Below are 21,955 nucleotides of genomic sequence, written 5' to 3' on the forward strand. Positions count from 1 at the left end.
ATTACAATTACACAAAAATGTAATCGATTACGCAGATTACGATTACATAATCGGCGATTACTTCAAGCCTGTTACGCATTTAAATATAGGAAAACTTTATGCCAGTTGCATACAAAACTATGCATATTTAGCAGCATTTGCCAATAAAATTATATGCAAATGGGTCGCATCTTACCTGCTCTGTCATCTAGTTCTGATAGTTTCTGATCTCTTTCCAAGACTTTTTCAACATTTGTACGCATAATATCTACAACCTAAGAACAATAATATAATATAGTTTTTTTTTTGTTTTTTTTTTATCAATTATTATAACACAAAAAATGTAATTTTTTCATTAGAAAGCAAAAATAATTACATTGACAATATATAAACATTGACAGATGAAAATTATAGAGGCTTAACTGCAAAACTAGGGATACTAAGGGATGAATATATTTAGAGACAAAAATTTGAATATAAAAAGGATTTTTTCAATCCAAGTAAGAATTTCTGAAATTAAGCTTGAATACAACCCGAAATTCAGAAAATGAGATAACCATTTTTGCTTTTTTAAGTTAGAAAAGAAATCTACAGCATTTACATTTGAGAAAAAAATTTAAAAGAGGCGTAAGTTTATTTTCTCTTGTAAGTGATAATAAATATTCTTTTGAGCAGGTAATAATTAAGGAAATTCAAAGAAAAATCAATAACGTTTTTCTAAATTTTTTCGGGGAAAAAGTTTTAAAAAAAAGTAAAAACAAAATTAAAATGTTTAAAAAATGATCAAACTTGTGGTTTAAAAAAGAGAAACCACAATAGAGTGAAGTCATGAAAGTCAAAGAGCAAAGCAGCGACGGACCTTGCAAATAAAACATGGCTAAGTACAGGTTGATTCATAAATTGGGCGAATCCTTCCATGCAGGCATTTTTGCAAATAGTCATGTCTAGTGATTGCACGAAAATAAGCCATTCCAACAGACCAAGGAAACGAGTTGGGGATTTAATTACTTCTATTGAGCAGGGAAATATAGGATATTATAATTACAATTATGATTATAATCCTCTTGAAAAAAGTAATTGCAATAACAGCAACAATTTCGATTTTGATTACGATTGCAGCAATGATATATACTCTCATTTGCAGTAACAACGGCATAATTGAAATTTCGATTTTCCCTTTTATGTTATAGAGAATTTTAATGATGATTGCATCTCTTGTACAGTATAGTATTGACTTGAAGATTTTTACTGTTATAATTTTTTTTTTTTAAATCTATTTTGAATTATGGTGTTGTTGCAAGAAAGAAGCAAATGATGGTGCATTTAAAAACTTAAAATATATTCCTTGCATCACATTTCATTGACTGTATAGTATATACAGGCATATGTCCCTACACTCATATCCAAATTATACCGAAATGTATATGCAGATCATATTGTATTCAATTTAATTGTTCTTTATTATTTTATATTTTAAAAAAATTTTAAAGTAGCAATTTTTGAAAATTGTATAGTATATTTCCACATTAGGTTTGTAACTATTTGATATAACATCAGTAAATATAGTACAATTATTCAAAAAAAAACTTACAATGTTTTTTTTAATGCAGAACATTCACAACAGAACATAATATGCAGATTAGTGTAAGTAAAAGGTATGACAGGGTTCATACTCAAATTTGAAAATTAAAGGTAAGGAGTTTTAAGGAGTTTTGCAGGAGTTCATTTTACTTTTTAAGGACTAATTTCTTGTTTGAAGATGCATTTTTTAAAATGTATTTCAGATAACATATGTACAACTCTAATATTACTTATTTTTGCTTTCATACAATACATTGAGCGCACAAACATACTAAATTTATAGCAAAATATGCATTCACTGCTTCTTACACTTGAGCAATCTCGGAATCAAATTCAAATAGAGGGGGGGGGGTAACCATTGAAATATGTTTTATTTTGAAAATAAATAAAAAATAAGTGATAATGATTGAAAATTAGTATTTTCTCAAAAACAAAACAGGTACTAACAACTTCCTAACAAAAAAAAAGACTTAAAAAAAATTGCTAAAATAAGAACTAAAATAAGCCGACTGAAAGTAGCAGAGGCCAAAATAACTTCCAACTGTCAAAATAATTGAAATATTTACTGGAAAGGCAGGAAAAGGGCAAACTTCAAATACAACAAACAATTTTTGATGAAGCTTGTGTTTGGTTTTGGCATAGAAACATAAGGTTACTCATTCGAGATTGAAATACCGAAAAATCAATTTAAATATTAGGGAACCTTTTGAAAAAAATTTACAAATTATTTTAATTTTCAAAATAGATCAAAATCTTGTTGATCATTTCAAAACTTTTGCGTGACTCTAGGCAGATAAACATAGAAAACTGACAAATTTTAAGAATTTTTCTTCTAAAAGGTATGAAAATTATTATTCTAGAAAATAGTGGTACCACTGTTTAAGTATTAAGTTGCTCTTTCATCCATTGTGTAAAATATGCCGTGGCAATTTTGGTGTAAGAAAGGTGAATGACACAAAACACAACTGGAAATAGGTATAGAAAATATGAAAAAGACAGATATAGATTAATTAATACCGCTGCCAAATTTATTTAAACATTCGCCGTAGGTGCAAACTTGGCATAAAAACAGGGGGGGGGGGCGTGGATTTTTTTAAAAATTCAACGGACTTCCTTTAAATTCTTAGCATGGGCATCGCCGTGCAGGTACTGTTAGTATAAAACAAACTTAAGTTTAAATTGCATGTGTTATTCCTTTGACAAGGATAATAAAAAAAATCTCATATACCACAGTTTAGATCTCATGTAACCAAAAATAAAGGCAATACACAAAGTTTGTTTGTGGTAGAATAATCACTGAAACACAAATGCAAATTCGCTCTTTTTTAAAACATTCCTTGTCTTTCACTATTTTTCCATAAAAATATTTTTAAAAAAAAGATCTAAAACTGTTCCATGACTTTGTTGAGCGGAACTTTGTAGTACCTTTGACATCATTGTACTTACTCCGCTAATGCAATTTTTTGGCGACACTTTGCCGCGCCTGTTTGTCTACCATTGACAGATGAAATTGGTATACATGCCCAATTGTGAGCATTTGGAAAGAGTTTACTGTCTGAGGCACCCAAAGGGCAGGATTCATTTTATGATCCGTATTTACAAATGGCCATTGAAGAGCAACCTTGCAGTATTGTTCCAGTGTTGCTATTCAAGTCTTACTCTATACAATAGTAGAAACGCAGCTTATATTTTTTCACTTTCAGCAAGTCAAGATTACACGGTTAAATTACGATTTAATTTAGATTAGTTTACGATTACGCAAGAAAAGCTTGCTTAAGATTTTGATTACAATTACGAGAGTATTCCTTTGACAAATCATGATTATACAAAAACGCAATCAACTACACAGATTACTTCAAGCCGGATACACATACACAGCTATAAAATTCTACTAATAATGAATAAAGATAAATGGACGTACTTCATTCACTTGGGCTTGAGTCTGTTGTATCCTTCTGGATGCAGCTTGATGCTGTGGATTAGGTGGTTTAGGTTCTTCACCAGTAGGTGCCCCTTCTTGCCCCTCTGCTGGGGGTGCCGCTTCTGGTGCAGACCTTTCAAATGAAACTAGTGTAAAAGGTCTGATACAAAACAATGTTGGACTGGCTTTTATAAGAACTCTACAGTTGCAGCAAACTTAATCTGGCAGCATTGTAAAGGTTACGCAGATCCTAATCACAGCATTACGATGCTGCCAGGCTAGGTTTGTTCCAACTATAGTGATCATTAATTAAAGGGTAGAACATAAACTTGATATTGTTTATGGAATTGGTCTATAGAGTTTTAACAATGAGAAAATCTATTATTAAACCCAAAAACAACTAGCACAGTCAACATTAGATAACTGGAAATTCCAAGGGAGCACTTTTTACTCCTGATTCCCCCCATACAGCTACCTAAATTCTCTGAATTATACATATTGTGAGTTGTAAGAAGTTCCTAAAGCCTTCTTAAGAATTCGGGACCAAATGAAAACTTTGAGATAAAGGAATGATTCAATTATTAGGCTTCGAGATATCTTGAGTTAACTGTATTTGGATTTTTATTGGTGTAAAACCGAGTTTCCCAAACTGTGGTCCGAGGACCCAATGGGATCCCCCCCCACCCCGAGGGGTCCGATAGTCCAAGCCAGGGGGTTCGTGGTGCTATCCAGCTAAAACGTTAAATAAAATTGAGATCGAAGGACGAGTAACGATATTTTACTTTAAAAAAAAGCACATTTGTGAGGAACGAAAAGATTCTTGCTTAAGTACCCCCCCCACGCAGCAGTCCCTCCCCCCTTCGGAACTCTCCAGGGTTGGTAAAAAAAAAAACGGTTATTTTCAAAAAAATCAGTTTTTTTTGGTTTAAACCAGGATTTTTTGGTTTAAACCGGGTTTTTCTGGTTTAAATACTATTTGCCGGAAAAACAATTAATTTTCGGAAGGTAATTAAGGTTCCGTGTAATTAACAGTTATTCAATAGTCACATTATACCTAATTTCTTGATTAATTAAAGAGATTAGAACAAAATCTTGTAACTAAATTAAATAATTAAAATAGCTTTCTGCGGGGAAATATTGATTGAAATGTTTGACTTGATTAACATATTAGTATGCATGTATATATCGACCCTTTATGATACGAAATACTGGCTTCATTTTTGATTTCATCAAATGAAAGCCAGATTAGGTCTTTTTTTCTACCAGAATTAGACATTCTTTTTAAAACAATATGAGTAAGTAACTTTTGTAAACTGCACAGGTTAGCTAAGGCAAAGCAAATACCAAAATCCCAATTCCAATGAACAAAAGGGGGGGAAAAAACTAAGAATTATCTGCACCCAATAGTCATAAAGCAGCATAGGTGTACAGCCAATCAAAATCTTTTGAGCACACAGAATCCAAAAAAAAAAAAAAAAAACACCAATGGAGAGTGTAGTTTATATGTGAAGATTTATATATTTCTCAATCAATTTTTACATTTGCATTTTGTTCTGGGAATTTAAAAATTTGTCTTTTTATCTTCCTACATTATAATATAAGGAACTATTATGTATCATAATATGAAGTATAAACTTTTTTTTTAAATTTGATTCAAAAAATATTATTTGTGTTCACCTGCAGAACAAATCTTAATTTTTAGGTTCAAACAATTAAGTTAGACTGTTGATTCCTTACAAGTCAAAGTTAAAATTCCAGGAAAGTACAAATAAATGGGCAAAAATGTCACACCTCTGCAACAGGAGTGAGCAATATAATGGATTGCATCTACAATAAAAGATTCAATCCTTAGTAAATCTTAACTAATCATGCAAATTAAACATAATGATGGAAGTTGACTGAAATCTGCTTTATGGCACATATATGAAATAAAAAATATATTAATATTTTTTTTCGATTAAAGCTTGTAATACATTTTGAAGAAGCAACTTTGCAATTTTAGTATTTATCTCTGCAACTTAGCTAGGAACTTAGCATAAATGGAATTTTACATTTTTCAATATGTGTTTGGAAATCAATGAAAACCTGTAAAATGGATTTTTTTTTTTTTTTTGGCTTTTTTTTAAAAAAAAAACATTTAAAAAAAACCCGCATGATTTTTTAAAAAAAAAACCATGCGGCCAATGTAAGGTTTAAACCATGGTCAAAACCATGGTTTAAAACAAACAACCCTGGAACTCTCAGAAGTAAACACACTACACATTAATTGATTTTGTGTACATGACGAAGTTCATATTGTTACAAAACTATATTAAGTAAAATTTCAACATTGAGGCACATTTTAACAGCTGGGATATTATACTTTAAATAAAACTTCTGCTCCAAAATTTTCCAGACTAAATTTAATAGTCAACATTCAAGATTTCAAGCTAAGACTGAAATAGACCAAATGCTATAGTTTGCAGTCGACATTAATAATTAAAGAGTACCACTGTTTTATAAATTTGTTGCATAATATGCTTGTGTTTATTCAGCAAAATCACTTGTAGTGAAAGTAAACGTTTGATGCTTGAGATTTTCATACAATCACCAAATTTTGGGCAATCATTCTTTCCTTCTGGCCAAATCGTCAAGGCTTAAGATATTTAGTGGTCAAAATATATTGATATTATTAGCATACTTCATACTGCATTGAACCCGCACCTGCTGAACTTGGTTGATGTAGTTAGTATGTGGTGAACTGGTGAACAAGAGCGGTGATTAAGGTTGTAGCACTGGTACAAGTGGAATTAGTTGCAAGGAATGTCTTTTTCAGTGCATAAAGTGTGAGCTAAGGAATGTAAAGACATCCAACAAAAAAATACGACTATTGTCGTATGTCTTTAAATACATAAGCTCTCATTTTATGCATTGAAAAAGGCATTCCTTTTAATGCCAAAAACATGTCTGCAGTGTTCCTGCACATGTGTGCATTTAATATTGTTTTATTTTTTAAGCAAAGGTATTTTTATATTTCTTATAAATAATTTTTGTTTGTAGCAAAAATCCATTTAACAATAAAAAAATCATATTTTCTATACTTACCTTTTTTACCCCATTTTTAATAAATAAGGTTTACTTTGGGAACATTAAAATAAAGATTTACTTCATTTAAGCATAACAAACTTCATGACTCTCAAAATTTAAGTTTGACTTGTTTTGTAAATGATTGCAGTACATTACAGTCAATTCGCGATAACTTGAAATCCGATAACTCGAATACTACTACAACTCGAAGTTTTTATCAAGTCCCCACCCCTTTATCTTTAATTCCATGCTAATTATTCTCAATATCTCAAAGTTAACTTCCTTTAACTTGAAGTTTTTTCAAGGACGACTGGAAATTTATTTTGAGAGAACGAAAAAAAAGAAACAACAAGTGACTATGAGAGAAAAATTAATTCACTTTCACTTGAAATTCCTGCGAGATAGACCTCTAAAGCAAGAAGAGAACCTGTTGAGTCAATGCGAAAAAGGAGCGGAAATGAGTTAGCTTGTTTTCTTTTGTTGTACTGTTTACACTTTGACATGTTACTGGACTACGAAATTGCTTTTAAGCTGACAAGTTGTCAAGTCCTTTATTCAAAGGCTGACCTAAGTTAAGATGGGTTCCCCTTCATTCTTTAGTTAGATCATTTGCTGATAAGTTCCTGAGACAGAGTGAGTTTGCTTTACTATTAAAGATGTCTAAGCAAGTACTCTGTCAATGATATCAAAAGAAAAAGAGGAACTTATAAAGCGGTAAAATCCGAATTTGAAACTAATGAAGATGTACACCTTTCCTGCAGTAGAATCGACTTGATTAAGTGGATCCGGCAGTATCGAAGTCAAAACCATGCTTTTGAGTTTTTTCTCACAATATTTTTGGTTTAACTGTGCATACTCTGCTTAATCACTTTTAAGTTCTGCAATTTTGTCTGTTATTATAGGTATGTATTAATTAAAATACTTGATGCTTTTTAATATTAAAATGCCAAAAACCAAAACTAGCGGCAAGTCGAACTTTCGATAAGTCGAAGTTTTTCGTCAGTCTCTTTAGATTTTAGTTATTGCGAATTGACTGATATGCTTGCCAATTTTTTATGAATTGTAAAATCTGTCTTGAACAACATTTAATTTTTTACAACTACTCGCCATTGGCCGAGTAACTGATCAAAATTTAGCCGAGTACCGAGTACTCAGTACGTCCCTGTACATCAAATCACAGGTTTAATTGTGACAAAGCAAATTTGCAGGACAAATGAGGCAGTGAGAAGCAAAGGGATGTAGTGGCAAAATTAAAAATTTGGAGGTCGATACACATGGTAGGTGAACCTCTCCTCTGTCTTGGGGCAAGAGATGGTACTAGTAGGCCTGGTAGTTGCTGCAATACAGCATGATTTAGAAGAAAAAAAATTCAATGAAAGCCTACCTAGGATGTTATCTTTAAACGTGTTTTATTCAAAACTTGGAAAATGTCCACTTACATCCCTTTGCTAATCACTGCCTCATATGTTTAAGGATAAAAGAAAAGATTACAATGTCAAATCACAAATTTACAGGGAATTACAAATTAGTACGAATGCTTGCATAACTGCTTGAAAAATATTGGCAGCTCTCTCCAAATTTGTATGATTTAACATTGTACTATTTTCTTTTACTTTTCCTCACACAGATTTTTTTTCAATGTTTTAGTTCTTTCATCAATGCAAAAATTTGAGAGCTTTAGAATATAAGTTAATTAGCATGAAGCTGACATATACCTACAATATTCACATTGCTAAAGATTTTTTGAACACAATAACCTTTAACCAAACGTCTGAAAATTTATTTTTGCAATAAAATATCAGATATTACTTATCTCCAAAAATGATTAGCTTTACTGTGTTTTTAGAAAGTTTGATACCAGACCATACTTTATACTAAAGTTTTTCTTGCATTTTAGATACCTACAACTACTTACACTTAAGAATCTGGAAAGATTAACACATAAAAAAATTAAAATTTCCAAAACAGCAAAAGGCTTCATAAAACAAAGCCTTCAAGACAAAGAATTTGATGACTCTGAAATAATCCAATAAAGGCCGAAAGAAGGACAGCATAGCAATGTATCAGAGGATAAATTTATCCCAATTAATATATGTACTTTTAATAAAACTGCTGAACGGTTTGACTTGTTTAAGATTAATAAGATCGAAGTGAAGGTAACCGAACAGTGAGTATATTTGTTTACAATTGTTGAACAGAAGGGAAAATAATAATTTCTCTCAAAAGAAAGTAAGATCAATATTTTTAAGTCAACTAATATATATTTTAAGTAATTTAGTACAATTATGGATACGAATATGTACAATTAGAACTACATGGAAGATCTTTTGAATGTATAAACCACATAAACAGAAATAACAGCAGGAACATTATTCTATCCAAAGGTCAAAGTTTTACTTTTCATTCCAAAATTTCGCATTATAAATCATGAAATACAAAAAATTTCAAAACTCTTTCACACACAAAACATATATTATATAACGCTTTTGAAATTTAACAAACTGCTGGCTTTTTTATAGTTTTAAGCGTATTGAGAAAACTTTAGCGAAGAGAAAATTTGGCAGCATAAAATATTAATTCCACCGATGGATTCATAATTCGTCGAAAGTGCAGAAAATCGTCGATTTAACGTCCGGTTGGAATAACTTACATGTTAATTTCTTCTACACAAAGTCTCTCTGTAACAATTTAAAAATGTGAAAATATTTTTTGAATGTATACACAAATAAGTTAAAGTGGGTTGCACTGCAGTCACCGACACGCAGTGACGTAATGAACGGTAGTAAATGAAAGTTGTAGTTATTTTGTTTCAACTGTCAAAGAATCGTTGGAGTGTTCTTTCTGAGGAGTGATACATGACCAATTTTCCTTCATTCTGTTTTTGCTTGTTAAGAACGTAATTAATCATGGAACAAACACGATATGTGGTCATTTGCGTTATTTAATACATTATTTCTCATAAATATGGAGCAGGGGCGGATCCAAAGATTTTCGAAAGGGGGGTCAAGTTTCAGTGGTCAGTGTTTTACCTCCTACGTAAAGAGGTATTTGTTAGGGACTCTAGGGGTGCCTATCCCCTATGGCACCATTCATATACTACAAAGCACCCCCCCCCCCGGATGAGATAAAAACCCTTTCAAATTACACTCCTCCTCTAAATTTTTTAAAGGCGAAACATGCGCCATGAATCACATTCCTTCAAATTTTCATCAAAAGTCATATTTATTTAGGCAAACAGGCTGATCTCGATACGACATGTGAATTAAGATGAGAAAGTGGTCTGAAAAAGCGTTAAGCTCATTAGAAATAATTGTTCTTTTGAAACTTAACAAAATCTTCAAAATATCAATAGCTCAACAAAAAGAACACAGTCACTCCTATGAATTATGACATTGAATAGAAATACCAGACAGAACTAAACAAAAAAAAATTAATATTGATTCCGTTGCTATTTTTTTAATGTAAAAATTTGAAATTTCAAAAAAAAAAAAATATTATAACATTTTTGTCACAGGGGGGGGGGGGTCGCTGACCCTTTGACCTTCCCCTGAATCCGCCCTTGATATAGAGATCCCATCATCGACCAGCAGCAGATAGCAAAAATATAGTCCGTTCAGTGCGGACTGGGACGACAACCTTAATAACTCCTAGATTGTTGGGGGGGGGGGGAGGGAATTGATGACACAAAGGCGCACAAGTTCAAAAGCACAAAAAAAAAAAAATCAAAAGCGCACTGGTTTCAGAGCGCATAAAAAATGGAGGTTCACACGTTCGAGGAAGATAGCAATAGATTTAAAGGAACAAAAAAAAAAAAAAAAAACACACACACACACACACACACAAAGACGATCAGGTTCAAAGGCGCAAAAAGAAGAGGGGGAGGGGGAACGATGACGCACAGATTTGAAAGAGAAAAAAAAACAGATTCACAAGTTCGAGAGCACAAATAAAATAAAATGGAAACAAAAAAAGTTCGAAATCGCAAAAAAAAAAAAAAAAAAAAAAAAAAAAAAACGAAGACGCTTATGCTTAAGTGCGCAGGAAAAAAGATAAAAAGATGTCGCTTAAAGGCGCAGAAAAAAGGAGAAAAAAAAAACCCAAAGGCGCTCAAGATTAAAAAGACCAAAAAAAAAAAAAATAATTTGAATTTTAAAATTTTGAATTCAAAGTATGTTTTTCGCAATCACGAGCTGCAACAGGACCCTACTCATTGGAGATATTGTCTAGAAATTGCTCCTGTCCCCCCAAGCCTGCCCCTCCTCTTGGGCGGTTACGTGTGCATAGTTGTGTATGTGTAGGCTGTGTTGTGTATGCACGTTGGCGTGTGTGTATGTGTGTAAATTCGTGTGTATGTGAGTGTGTATAATCGTGTGTACGTGCATGAGCGTGCGTGTGTCTAGGACATGGACGCCACCGACCAGGAGCAGAGGCTACCGGGAGGAGTCGCGCCTGCAGAAGACGGTGGGGTTGAAAAAGGAACCACAACATCACGGACGGTCAAATTAAAACAATTAGCAATCGTGATTGCTCAAAATATATATATATATATATAATAACTAGCATTCCCGTACCCGGCATTGCTCGGGTAATGGAATCAGCAGGGGTTAAAAGTGCTTGTAGACCGGGATCTGAAGGGAGTTGAGCATGCATGGAAGGGTTAACAGTGCTTGTAGACCGGGATATGAAGGGAGTTGAGCATGCATGGAAAGGCTGACGCAATATTATTTCTGATTATTGTTACAGCCACGATGGTGATTATGAAACCACATGTCGTCGCCCCCCTGGGTGATCGACAACCCCGGGGGAGGGGGAAAGCAGTGGGGGGAGCCGTTGCTAAAACACTCATAACTCACGAACTATTTGAGATAAAACACTGAAAAAAGTGGCAATCGACGCAACAAAACAAGGGCTTCATAAAAGCTAAGTATGATTATGGACCTATCTTTGTTGGTTTCTGAGTAAAATTCCGTTTTTCACAAACAAGCAAAATTTTTGAATAAAATGCGCAAAACAAACTTTTTTTGACCAAAATAAACTCCAAATTAAAATTGTTTGATTTTTTTTTCAAATAAAGTCCTAAATATCATTATTCAGTTTGTTAAAACTATTTAAATACTGTTAACGCGCCGAAAAACAAAATGACAGTAGCAAGCTTGAACACGATTTGCAGTATAGTTCAGGATCTGAAGGGGGTTTTGAGCATGCATGGAAGACCTGACGCAAATTTATTTCTGATTAATGTCACAGACACTATAGTGATTATGAAACCACATGTCGTCGCCCCCCTGGGTGGTCGACAACCCCGGGGGAGGGGGAAAGCAATGGGGGGGAAGCCGTTTGCTAAAACACTCATAACTCGCCAATTATTTGAAATAAAACACTGAAAAAAGTGGCAATCGACGCAACAGAACAAGGGCTTCATAAAAGCTAAATATGACTATAATCATATCTTTGTTAGTTTCTGAATAAAATTCTATTTTTTGCAAACAAGCAAAAATTTTGAATAAAATACGCATTTTTTTTTTCAAACTATCAAAGTTATTTAACTGTTTCGGGAACCAATAAAATCCGAAACATAATTATGCAGTTTGTTTAAAATTACTTAATTATTATCAAAGCGTTGAAAAGTGAAATAAAAGCAAGTTCAAAAAGCATTTGAGGTAATTCACAAAAAAAAAAAAAAAAGTTTGCGGAATGTACCTTGAAGACTTGACATAAACCAAAGTAAATTTTGTGACTATCCTGTTTTGGCAGTTTTATTTCGTAATATTATCAAAACAATGTCCCAGTTAAGTAATTACTTAATTATTTAACCTTTAACGCATTATAGCTGCTTCGTATGGGTCACAATGGCACTTTTTAAAAAATTAAAACATGCAAGTTTGCAAGTACGAAGTAATTACGGAAAGGATTAACTATCAGGATAACCCTTTTGCAGATTTTACACCTGAGTTATGAAACATAGTGAGCGAGGCTATTGCCACATAAGCAGCATCAAAATTTCAGTGGAACGTTAAAGAAAATGTGAATAGTCTCTTATCCAGAGAAGTCCTGAAATGGGAATGTCTGCAATAGCGACTGCAAAACAGCAAAATAAAACCAAAAAAAAAAAAAAACATTTAACCTGGGAAACGTTAGCTCAAAAGTGATGTTAGTAAATATAAAAATCATTCCCATATAATAAGCCCAATGCTAGGCTAGGTTCATCAGAATGGTTCACTGAAGCAAAGCGAGAGGTCCGATTCCGTGAATGTATACACAGTGAATTTTTATACCTATAAACTGTTTAACCTTATATAATTTCACCATAATTGTATAAAAATACACGGTATTACTTAGAAACATTTTCATAATGATTAAACCAAGAGGATATTAATACATAATTTGTACTTTTTTCTATCAACGAAGAATAAATGAATAAACGATTTAAAATAATTAATAATAAAGTTGGGAATTTAGACATATTTTTTTTCCAACTATTTCTTTATATTGCAAAAGAAATAGTTCTCAAAAAGATGAAAATATAATGCGATACGTCACAAATCTGTAAAAAAAACTGGGAATTGTGTAAAAGGAAAATTGATAAGTTCTTTTCTTCAATAAATTCTTTTCTAACGATCAAAAAAAAAAAAAAAATCTGTGATTCAAAAATTAGTATCTACCTCATAATTATAGCTAAAAGCCAAATTAAGAAGGGTTTTTTTTTTAATGTTTTTGAAAAAAAAAATTTTTTTAATAAATATTATGAAGACAACACAATACTTACAAAATATCTGCTGAATATTTGAGAAAGAAAACCTAAAACTTCCCTGCAGAAAAGAGATAAACATTCAAAAACAATATTGTGAATGTGAAAACCCTTGTTTTCGTTTTACTTTAATTTTCGCTAGCTCATCATTATCGCGAAAATTTAAGTCACGCGAAATATTTAAACTTTCTGTTCTATTCACATACAATTCACTAAATTTTTTATCTCGCAAAGTCACCGATACGTTCATTTTCGCAAAAATTACGACTCGTGTAACTGTTTTTACAGAAGGTAAATGGTTAATAAATTGAAATAAATCTGCATTTGTTTAAAAAGTACTGTGTTACTGTGTTAAATAATCCTACATTCTCGATGAAAAATACTAAAATTTTTAATTATACAATTAAAATTTTAATTAACAAATTATCTGTTAATTATTTCTCTTATTAAGCGAAACAAACAAAAAACGAAGGAAAAGAAAAACATATCTCCGAGCGCTCCGAGCGATGGAAGTTTCCTCCCTCTCCTTCTACGTCATCTCACGTCAGCCCGAGTCTTGGCAATAATGGTTGCCGAAAAGGAGCCAAATTTTTATTCTTTTACTAAATAAAAGTAAAGAATTGTTTTGTTTAATGATGTATATATTCAGCAGACCGACAACGTGATGTGGTTAAAAACCGGTCATTTGATAACAAGAAAGCAAATGGGTTATTTTTAAATATTTTTTAAAGCTTGCGAGCTTCCTCGTAGACTCCAATGCTAAGACCATCTCCTAAGCCTAACGAGGGGAACATTGGCGAGATTCGAAGGTTACACTCTACCCCAATCCGATTCGACCCCATCCGCTCTCCAGGCAAGTTTGGGTTTCACTTGGATGAAAATTCGCAAACTCCAACGAACTATAGGGGGCACTGCAGTCACTGTCTAATGGCGGCATAAAAAACTAAAACAAACGCATGTGGTAACGAAGAAAATGCTAAAAGTGTTGTGATTTTTGTTGTTATGTATGATTTTTTCGCTTTATTCATTTGAAAAGATTTTTCAAAGTCTTTTGGTTATTCTGACCCATATAGAAAGAGATTAGAAACCAAAAAGTATTACGAAAGTAAACAATTAATGCAGAACACACAGTAAGTTGTTCTGAAGCAGCCATTTTCACGATGTTGAATTCGGAATTCATAAATTTTTGGTTCGCTTCGAACGGCATTTTCATTTTGTACCGTTTTTTCTATACATTAGTACATATTAAGTTCAGTTTCGTGACATTTCCGGCATTTGTTGACATTTTTGTCACATAGTGCACATACGCGGCAGACTGTCAAGAGTAACGTTTAACACTAGATAATTTATTTCTATGACTATATGATTGGATATCTAAAGAAATCATGCATTTAATTCATTCGTCATGAAAATGATTTACCTGATATGCGAAATCTTGTCAAGATACATTATTCTTTCACACAATTTTAAAACCATAACCTTATAAACAGATTTTTGGCGAACTTTTATTTTTTATTGTTCAAATTCTTAACGTTCTTTCTGGATTTTTCAATCTGTTCTGCGATAAATATTTTCAAGAAAATTTATTTTCATACTTTCTATTTCAGTAGGATACTGTAGTAACAAAGGTTATTTAAATCATTTATGTGGAATTAGGTTAAGGAAAAAGGTCCAGTCATTGTTGTTAAGTTCGTTTTTTTTTCTTCATCGAATTGAAAAACTGATATTTATTCAAATTCACTCAGAAGAAAATAAATAAAATGTGTACTCACAGTTTATATATGGTGGTAGTTTTCTTTTCAGTTGATTGACCATTATTTCTTTTTACTTATCGAATTCTGTAATCTTACTACCATTTTATTCCACTCATGATAAAAATTAAAAACGGTTTAACTAAAAACGCGAAATTTCGCCAAGGCTACTTTGCTCGCACAATTCCAAAACTATAACCCTAAACAAATTTGGCGAAACCTTTCAGCTGAGAATAAAAGGAATAAAGTAAATTCTTTCTCGGTTAAACATTTTTCATTTTGTTCTACGATAATAAATTCAAGAAAATATTTTGCATACTGTCCATTCCAACTAAATGCTGCTGTAAAATATGATTAGTTAAATTGATTTAAGATTAAAAAAAAACTCATATTCTTACAAATTCATACAAAACAATAAAAAATTTTACCTGGTATAACGTTATCCAATTTTGTTAATCCAGAGTTTTCTTGTTTACGCTTCCACCATTTAATACTTTTTAAAAAGAAATAAGGAAAACTAACATTATTTTGAGAAGCTCGAGAATACTACTAAGGGACGGATTAATTTCTGTTGTTGAAGGCGTTCTTAGACATGTTGAATGCGTTACTCAGAACAAACTGACCGCGTTTACGTCAACAGATACACGTGGAGCGCAACGTGGCAATGTTTTAGTTGCATTCGCAGTTTTATAAATCACCGCAAGGTAGCGTATTCGAGCGCTGGAGTTCCGAATAAAACAATAAAGCCCCACACCTTATGATGCAGCCAGTGTTACCAGAGAGTTTTAATTAAACCCTGCGCAGGCAAGAACTGTGAATAATCTTGTTAATGTTTTATTAATAATTCATCTTGCTGTAAATACTGTGCTATTCGCAACTCCAACGAACTATAGGGGGCACTGCAGTCACTGTCTAATGGCGGAATTAAAAACTTAAACAAACGCATGTGGTAACGAAGAAAATGCTAAAAGTGTTGTGATTTTTGTTGTTATGTATGATTTTTTCGTTTTATTCATTTGAAAAGATTTTTCAAAGTCTTTTGGTTATTCTGACCCATATAGAAAGAGATTAGAAACCAAAAAGTACTACGAAAGTAAACAATTAATGCAGAACACACAGTAAGTTGTTCTGAAGCAGCCATTTTCACGATGTTGAATTCGGAATTCATAAATTTTTGGTTCGCTTCGAATGGCATTTTCATTTTGTACCGTTTTTTCTATACATCAGTACATATTAAGTTCAGTTTCGTGACATTTCCGGCATTTGTTGACATTTTTGTCACATAGTGCACATACGTGGCAGACTGTCAAGAGTAACGTTTAACACTAGATAATTTATTTCTATGACTATATGATTGGATATCTAAAGAAATCATGCATTTAAATCATTCGTCATGGAAATGATTTACCTGATATGCGAAATCTTGTCAAGATACATTATTCTTTCACACAATTTTAGAACCATAACAGTATAAACAGATTTTTGGCGAACTTTTATTTTTTATTGTTCAAATTCTTAACGTTCTTTTTGGATTTTTCAATCTGTTCTGCGATAAATATTTTCAAGAAAATTTATTTGCATACTGTCTATTTCAGTAGGATACTGTAGTAACAAAGGTTATTTAAATTATTTATGTGGAATTAGGTTAAGGAAAAGTGTCCAGTCAATGTTGTTAAGTTCGTTTTTTTTTCTCATCGAATTGAAAAACTGATATTTATTCAAAATCACTCAGAACAAAGTAAATAAAATGTGTACTTACAGTTTATATATGGTGGTAGTTTTCTTTTCAGTTGATTGACCATTATTTCTTTTTACTTATCGAATTCTGTAATCTTACTATCATTTTATTCCACTCCTGATAAAAATTAAAAATGGTTTAACTAAAAACGCGAAATCTCGCCAAGGCTACTTTGCTCGCACAATTCCAAAACTATAACCCTAAACAAATTTGGGCGAAACCTTTCAGATGAGAATAAAAGGAATAAAGTAAATTCTTTCTCGGTTAAACATTTTTCATTTTGTTCCACGATAATAAATTCAAGAAAATATTTTGCTTACTGTCCATTCCAACTAAATGCTGCTGTAAAATATGATTAGTTAAATTAATTTAAGATTAAAAAAAAACTCATATTCTTACAAATTCATACAAAACAATAAAAAATTTTATCTGGTATAACGTTATCCAATTTTGTTAATCCAGAGTTTTCTTGTTTACGCTTCCACCATTTAATACTTTTTTGAAAGAAATAAGGAAAACTAACATTATTTTGAGAAGCTCGAGAATACTACTAAGGGACGAATTAATTTCTGTTGTTGAAGGCGTTCTTAGACATGTTGAATGCGTTACTCAGAACAAACTGACCGCGTTTACGTCAACAGATACACGTGGAGCGCAACGTGGCAATGTTTTAGTTGCATTCGCAGTTTTATAAATCACCGCAAGGTAGCGTATTCGAGCGCTGGAGTTCCGAATTAAGACTAAAGCAAAAACCCATAGACTGGGGCCGTGGTAGCCTGATCGGTAAGGCATTGGACTCGGGACCGAAGGGCCTCGGGTTCGATCCTCGCTGGTCGAAGACCCACCGTCGTCATTAATGGGGACTGGGCGACGTTAAATATGCTCGTGGTCTCAATGTCCTCCAAGTGAAACGATACCTCTGGGGGTGCTAGTACTAGGTAGCTATTAGCACCTGGACTAGTTCAAAATTCTCACTAACTGTTCGATCCGGTGATGGTGCTGCCATCTATCGGTATATAAAATAATGGAGGCAAGGCACTTAGTATGCAGTCCTCGACATAAAATACAGTTGAAGTCAGTTGTGACTCTTGAATAGAATAGAATAGAACCCATAGACTACAAAATACTCGGAAGAGAACGATTCAACAGAACAATTACAAGTCAACAAAAAAGAGTATGATCCAGCTTTCAGAATTTCTGATATATTAATGCTTTATGCATGCATATTGATATTCTGCAATTATTTTTTAATACGCATTATTTTACTAATTTTATTTAATTAGTTTTTTTAGAACTCTAGTGTATAATTTTATATTTATATTCGTTTTCATTAAAGCTCAAAGATGCTTCTCATTTTTACTTTCTTCTATATCTAATATATAGAAGAAAGTATTGGATTCGTGCAAATTTTCGAATTTCGAATTTTGACGGATTCGAACGTTTTTAGGTGTGCTGAGTCCATTTCGACTATTTTTGGAAAATGTCTGTCTGTCTGTGTGTGTGTGTGTGTCACGTCTGTGTGTGACCAGTTTTTTGTGGCCGCTCTACAGCAAAAACTACCGCATGAAATCGAACGAAATTTGGTACACATATGTGCCCATATGTGAACTTGTGCCCATTGGTTTTTGGCGCGAATTCTTCCAAGGGGGGTGGAGCAATGGGACGTTTTTTGAGTTACGCGTGCTTGCTATTCCTCAGGAAGTAACTGGCGGAATCAAACAAAATTTGGTCCATATGTTGGTATTAACAGGGACAGGTGCTGATTCAATTTTGGTGTCAATAACTCAAACGGGGGTTGAGCTATAGAACGTTTTTTGTCGTCAATTGTGACTGCTGTATCTCAAGAAATAATGAACGGAATCAAACAAAAATTTATCGGCAAGTAGCCCTTAAAGGGTATAAAAGCTGATTTTATTTTGGTGTCAATAGCTAAAAAGGGGGGTAGCGCAATCACCCGTTCTTTTTTTCCATTGTGAGTGCCCTATCTCAAGAAGTAATGCTACGTTCTGGTTGAAATTCGGAATATATGTGAATCCATATGTAAACAGGCTTTGGTTCCATTTTGACTCCAATCGCTCCAAAGTGTTTTTTTTTTTTTTTTTTTTTTTTTTTTGCGAATTCGGAACTCCAGCGCTCGAATACGCTACCTTGCGGTGATGACCTACCTTTCGCTTTTCAAAGTGTAATGCTATGTTCTGGTTGAAATTCGGAATATATGTGAATCCATATGTAAACAGGCTTTGGTTCCATTTTGACTCCAATCGCTCCAAAGTGTTTTTTTTTTTTTTTTTTTTTTTTTTTTTTTTTTTTTTTTTTTTTTGCGAATTCGGAACTCCAGCGCTCGAATACGCTACCTTGCGGTGATGACCTACCTTTCGCTTTTCAAAGCTCACGTTGGTAATAATTAAGTAGTTTTAAACAAACTGAATGATGAAGTTTCATTTTATTGATTCCCTAAATGGTTGAATAATTTTAAAAAAGAACTTATCTTAAAAAAAAAAGCTTTTCGTATTTTATTCAAAATTTTTGCATGGCTGTTAAAAAAGGAATTTTACTTATAAACCAACAAAGATAGAACTATAAACATATTTAGGTTTTTCAAGTCCTTCTTCTGTTGCATCTTTTGCCACATTTTTAGTGCTTTACCTCCTACGGTTCGCGAGTTATGAGTGTTTTAGTAAGCGGCGTCCCCCTACTGCTTTTCCCCTCCCCCGGGGATGTCGACCGCCGAGAGGGGGACGACGACATGTGTTTTCGTAATCACTATAGTGCCTGTAACAATAATCAGAAATAATTTTGTGTCAGGTCTTTCATGCATGCTCAAAACCCCCCTTTAGATCCTGAACTATACTACGAATAGTGTTCGAGCTTGCTACTGTCCTTTTGTTTTTCAACGCGTTAACAGTACTTAAATAGTTTTAACAAACTGAATAATGATATTTAGGACTTTATTTGAAAAAAAAAATCAAACAATTTTGATTTGGAATTTATTTTGTTGAAAAATAGTTTGTTTTGCGCAATTTATTCAAAAATTTTTACTTGTTTGCGAAAAATGGAATTTTACTCAGAAACCAACAAAGATAGGTCCATAATCATATTTAGCTTTTATGAAGCCCTTGTTTTGTTGCGTCGATTGCCACTTTTTTCAGTGTTTTATCTCAAAAAGTTCGCGAGTTATGAGTGTTTTAGCAAACGGCTCCCCCCACTGCTTTCCCCCCTCCCCCGGGGTTGTCGACCACTCAGGGGAGCGACGACATGTGGTTTCATAATCACCATCGTGCCTGTAACAATAATCAGAAATAATATTGCGTCAACCTTTCCATGCATGCTCAACCCCTTTCAGATCCTGGACTATTGGCGCACCTAGTTTCGAAAATTCCATGTAATAATGACTTATTACCTATAATTTTTTCTAATTTTGGGAGGATCCCGGGGCCCCTGGACTCCTTATATATATGCCCTTGTCCTTAACTGATCTTTAACTGTTATTAACGATCCTTTTAAAGTATTGATTATCTTTGCAAACACAGGCCATTCACATTTTATTGTTATACCTATGTTTAAGCAGGAACTTCTTTGTATACAAATTTTTATTTTTTTTTTCTGGTGTTAAAATTATTAAGCTGCTTGATGAACTGACTTTGGAGCAAGCTACATAAAATTGACCGTGTGAAAAAAAGTCTTCTCTTAAATTGATCCCTGCTACTTTTAATGTCTGTCCTTGTGACTTATTAACGGTTATTGCAAAGCAAACTTTCACAGGAAACTGCACTCTTCTAAATTCAAAAGGATAGTTCGCCTGTGATGATGTTCTTAAAAACTTCGTTTCTAGTTTTGAAAAAAAGAAAGCAAAAGACAGAAACATTATTATTTGAGTTGAGAAATGCCTCGAAGAATCACGTGAGAAACAAAAACAATATCAAATTTATAGTTCGCTACGACCAAAAGTTGAGATGAAGTACTGAATAATGATTTGAATGGAGGAAAGCCTCCGAAAATAAGGGATTTAAATTTCAATGACAGATTTTAATTTCACAGAAATTGAGGGATTTTAATTGATTTCTCCTGAACCAATTGATATTTCAAAAAATCCTTTCTTAGTGGATACTTTCGTAATCATGTGGACATGCCTGCCAAATTTCAAGTCTGAGGCTTCAGCGGTATTGGCTGTGCGTTGATATATATATATATATACATATATATATATATATATATATATATATATATATATATATATATATATATATATATATATATATATATATATATATATATATATATATATATATATATATATATATATATATATATATATATATAGCATATATAATAATAATAAGTTCAGCATTTAAGCATAAATCAAACTAGCATAAACCCAACTCTAAACCATTTATTAATAACTCGCATTCCATCAATATTCAATGTTGCCACTCACATTGTAACAATACTACATCCCTTCTTTTCTTTCTTTTTTTTTTTTTTTTTTTTTACTCAAAACAAACAAAATTTTGAAACAAATAAAATTACACTTATGTACAGTTCTTACGTGAAAATATAGTCCTGGTGCCACTTAGGTTTTTGTCTATGTCGTATCGGTCGTGATAAGTTTGTTGACATTGTTGATGTTGAAGCGTTTGGATCTACCAGTAATGTAGATCGATCTTCCTGTTCATCTGTTGTTTCATCTTCATTTACGTCTTCAATACCAGCTGCAATTCTCGGATTTTTTTCATTTGTATGACTGATATATTTCTTAATATGAGTTATATTTCTTCGGTAACAAACTCCGTTTGGATCTTTTATAGTAACTGCATTTCCTTTTCTTCCAACAACAGTCATCGGTATTGGTTTGAACGTAGTTGTCAATTTATTTTCTTTCTGTTGCTTCATAATTACTATGTCTCCTACATCAATGTTACTCTCTTTGGCTTTGCGTTCTTGATCTGCATATTGTCTTCCTTTATCCTTAAGAAATTTATCTTTATCTCTGATTTCTTCATCTGTGAATTTAACAGTATTTTCTCTTATATCAGGTAGCTTACTTCTGATTTTTCTTCCAAACATTAGTTCTCCAGGAGGAACACCGGTGGTAGAATGTGGTGTGACACGATACGCAAAAAGAAATTCTTGAAGTTCATGTCTCCAGTTCTTTCCTGTTGCATGTGCAATTC

General features: G+C 32.8%; 1 protein-coding gene across 1 annotated transcript in view; it reads right to left on the bottom strand.

The window, feature by feature from the left end:
* LOC129220657 (vesicle-associated membrane protein 3-like) overlaps nt 1-9,321 on the bottom strand; it is a 30,741-nt gene extending 21,420 nt beyond the window's left edge. The window contains exons 1-3 of the mRNA XM_054855086.1: nt 9,198-9,321; nt 3,482-3,614; nt 176-254 (exon numbers count right to left, since the gene is read on the bottom strand). Of these exons, the coding sequence (XP_054711061.1) occupies nt 176-254; nt 3,482-3,614; nt 9,198-9,199 (214 nt within the window). The 5' untranslated portion in view covers nt 9,200-9,321. The remainder of the gene's footprint in view (nt 1-175; nt 255-3,481; nt 3,615-9,197) is intronic.
* Nucleotides 9,322-21,955: the final 12,634 nt, after the last annotated feature.

Source organism: Uloborus diversus, chromosome 4 (assembly GCF_026930045.1).
Source record: "Uloborus diversus isolate 005 chromosome 4, Udiv.v.3.1, whole genome shotgun sequence".
Taxonomy (NCBI): Eukaryota; Metazoa; Arthropoda; class Arachnida; order Araneae; family Uloboridae; genus Uloborus; species Uloborus diversus.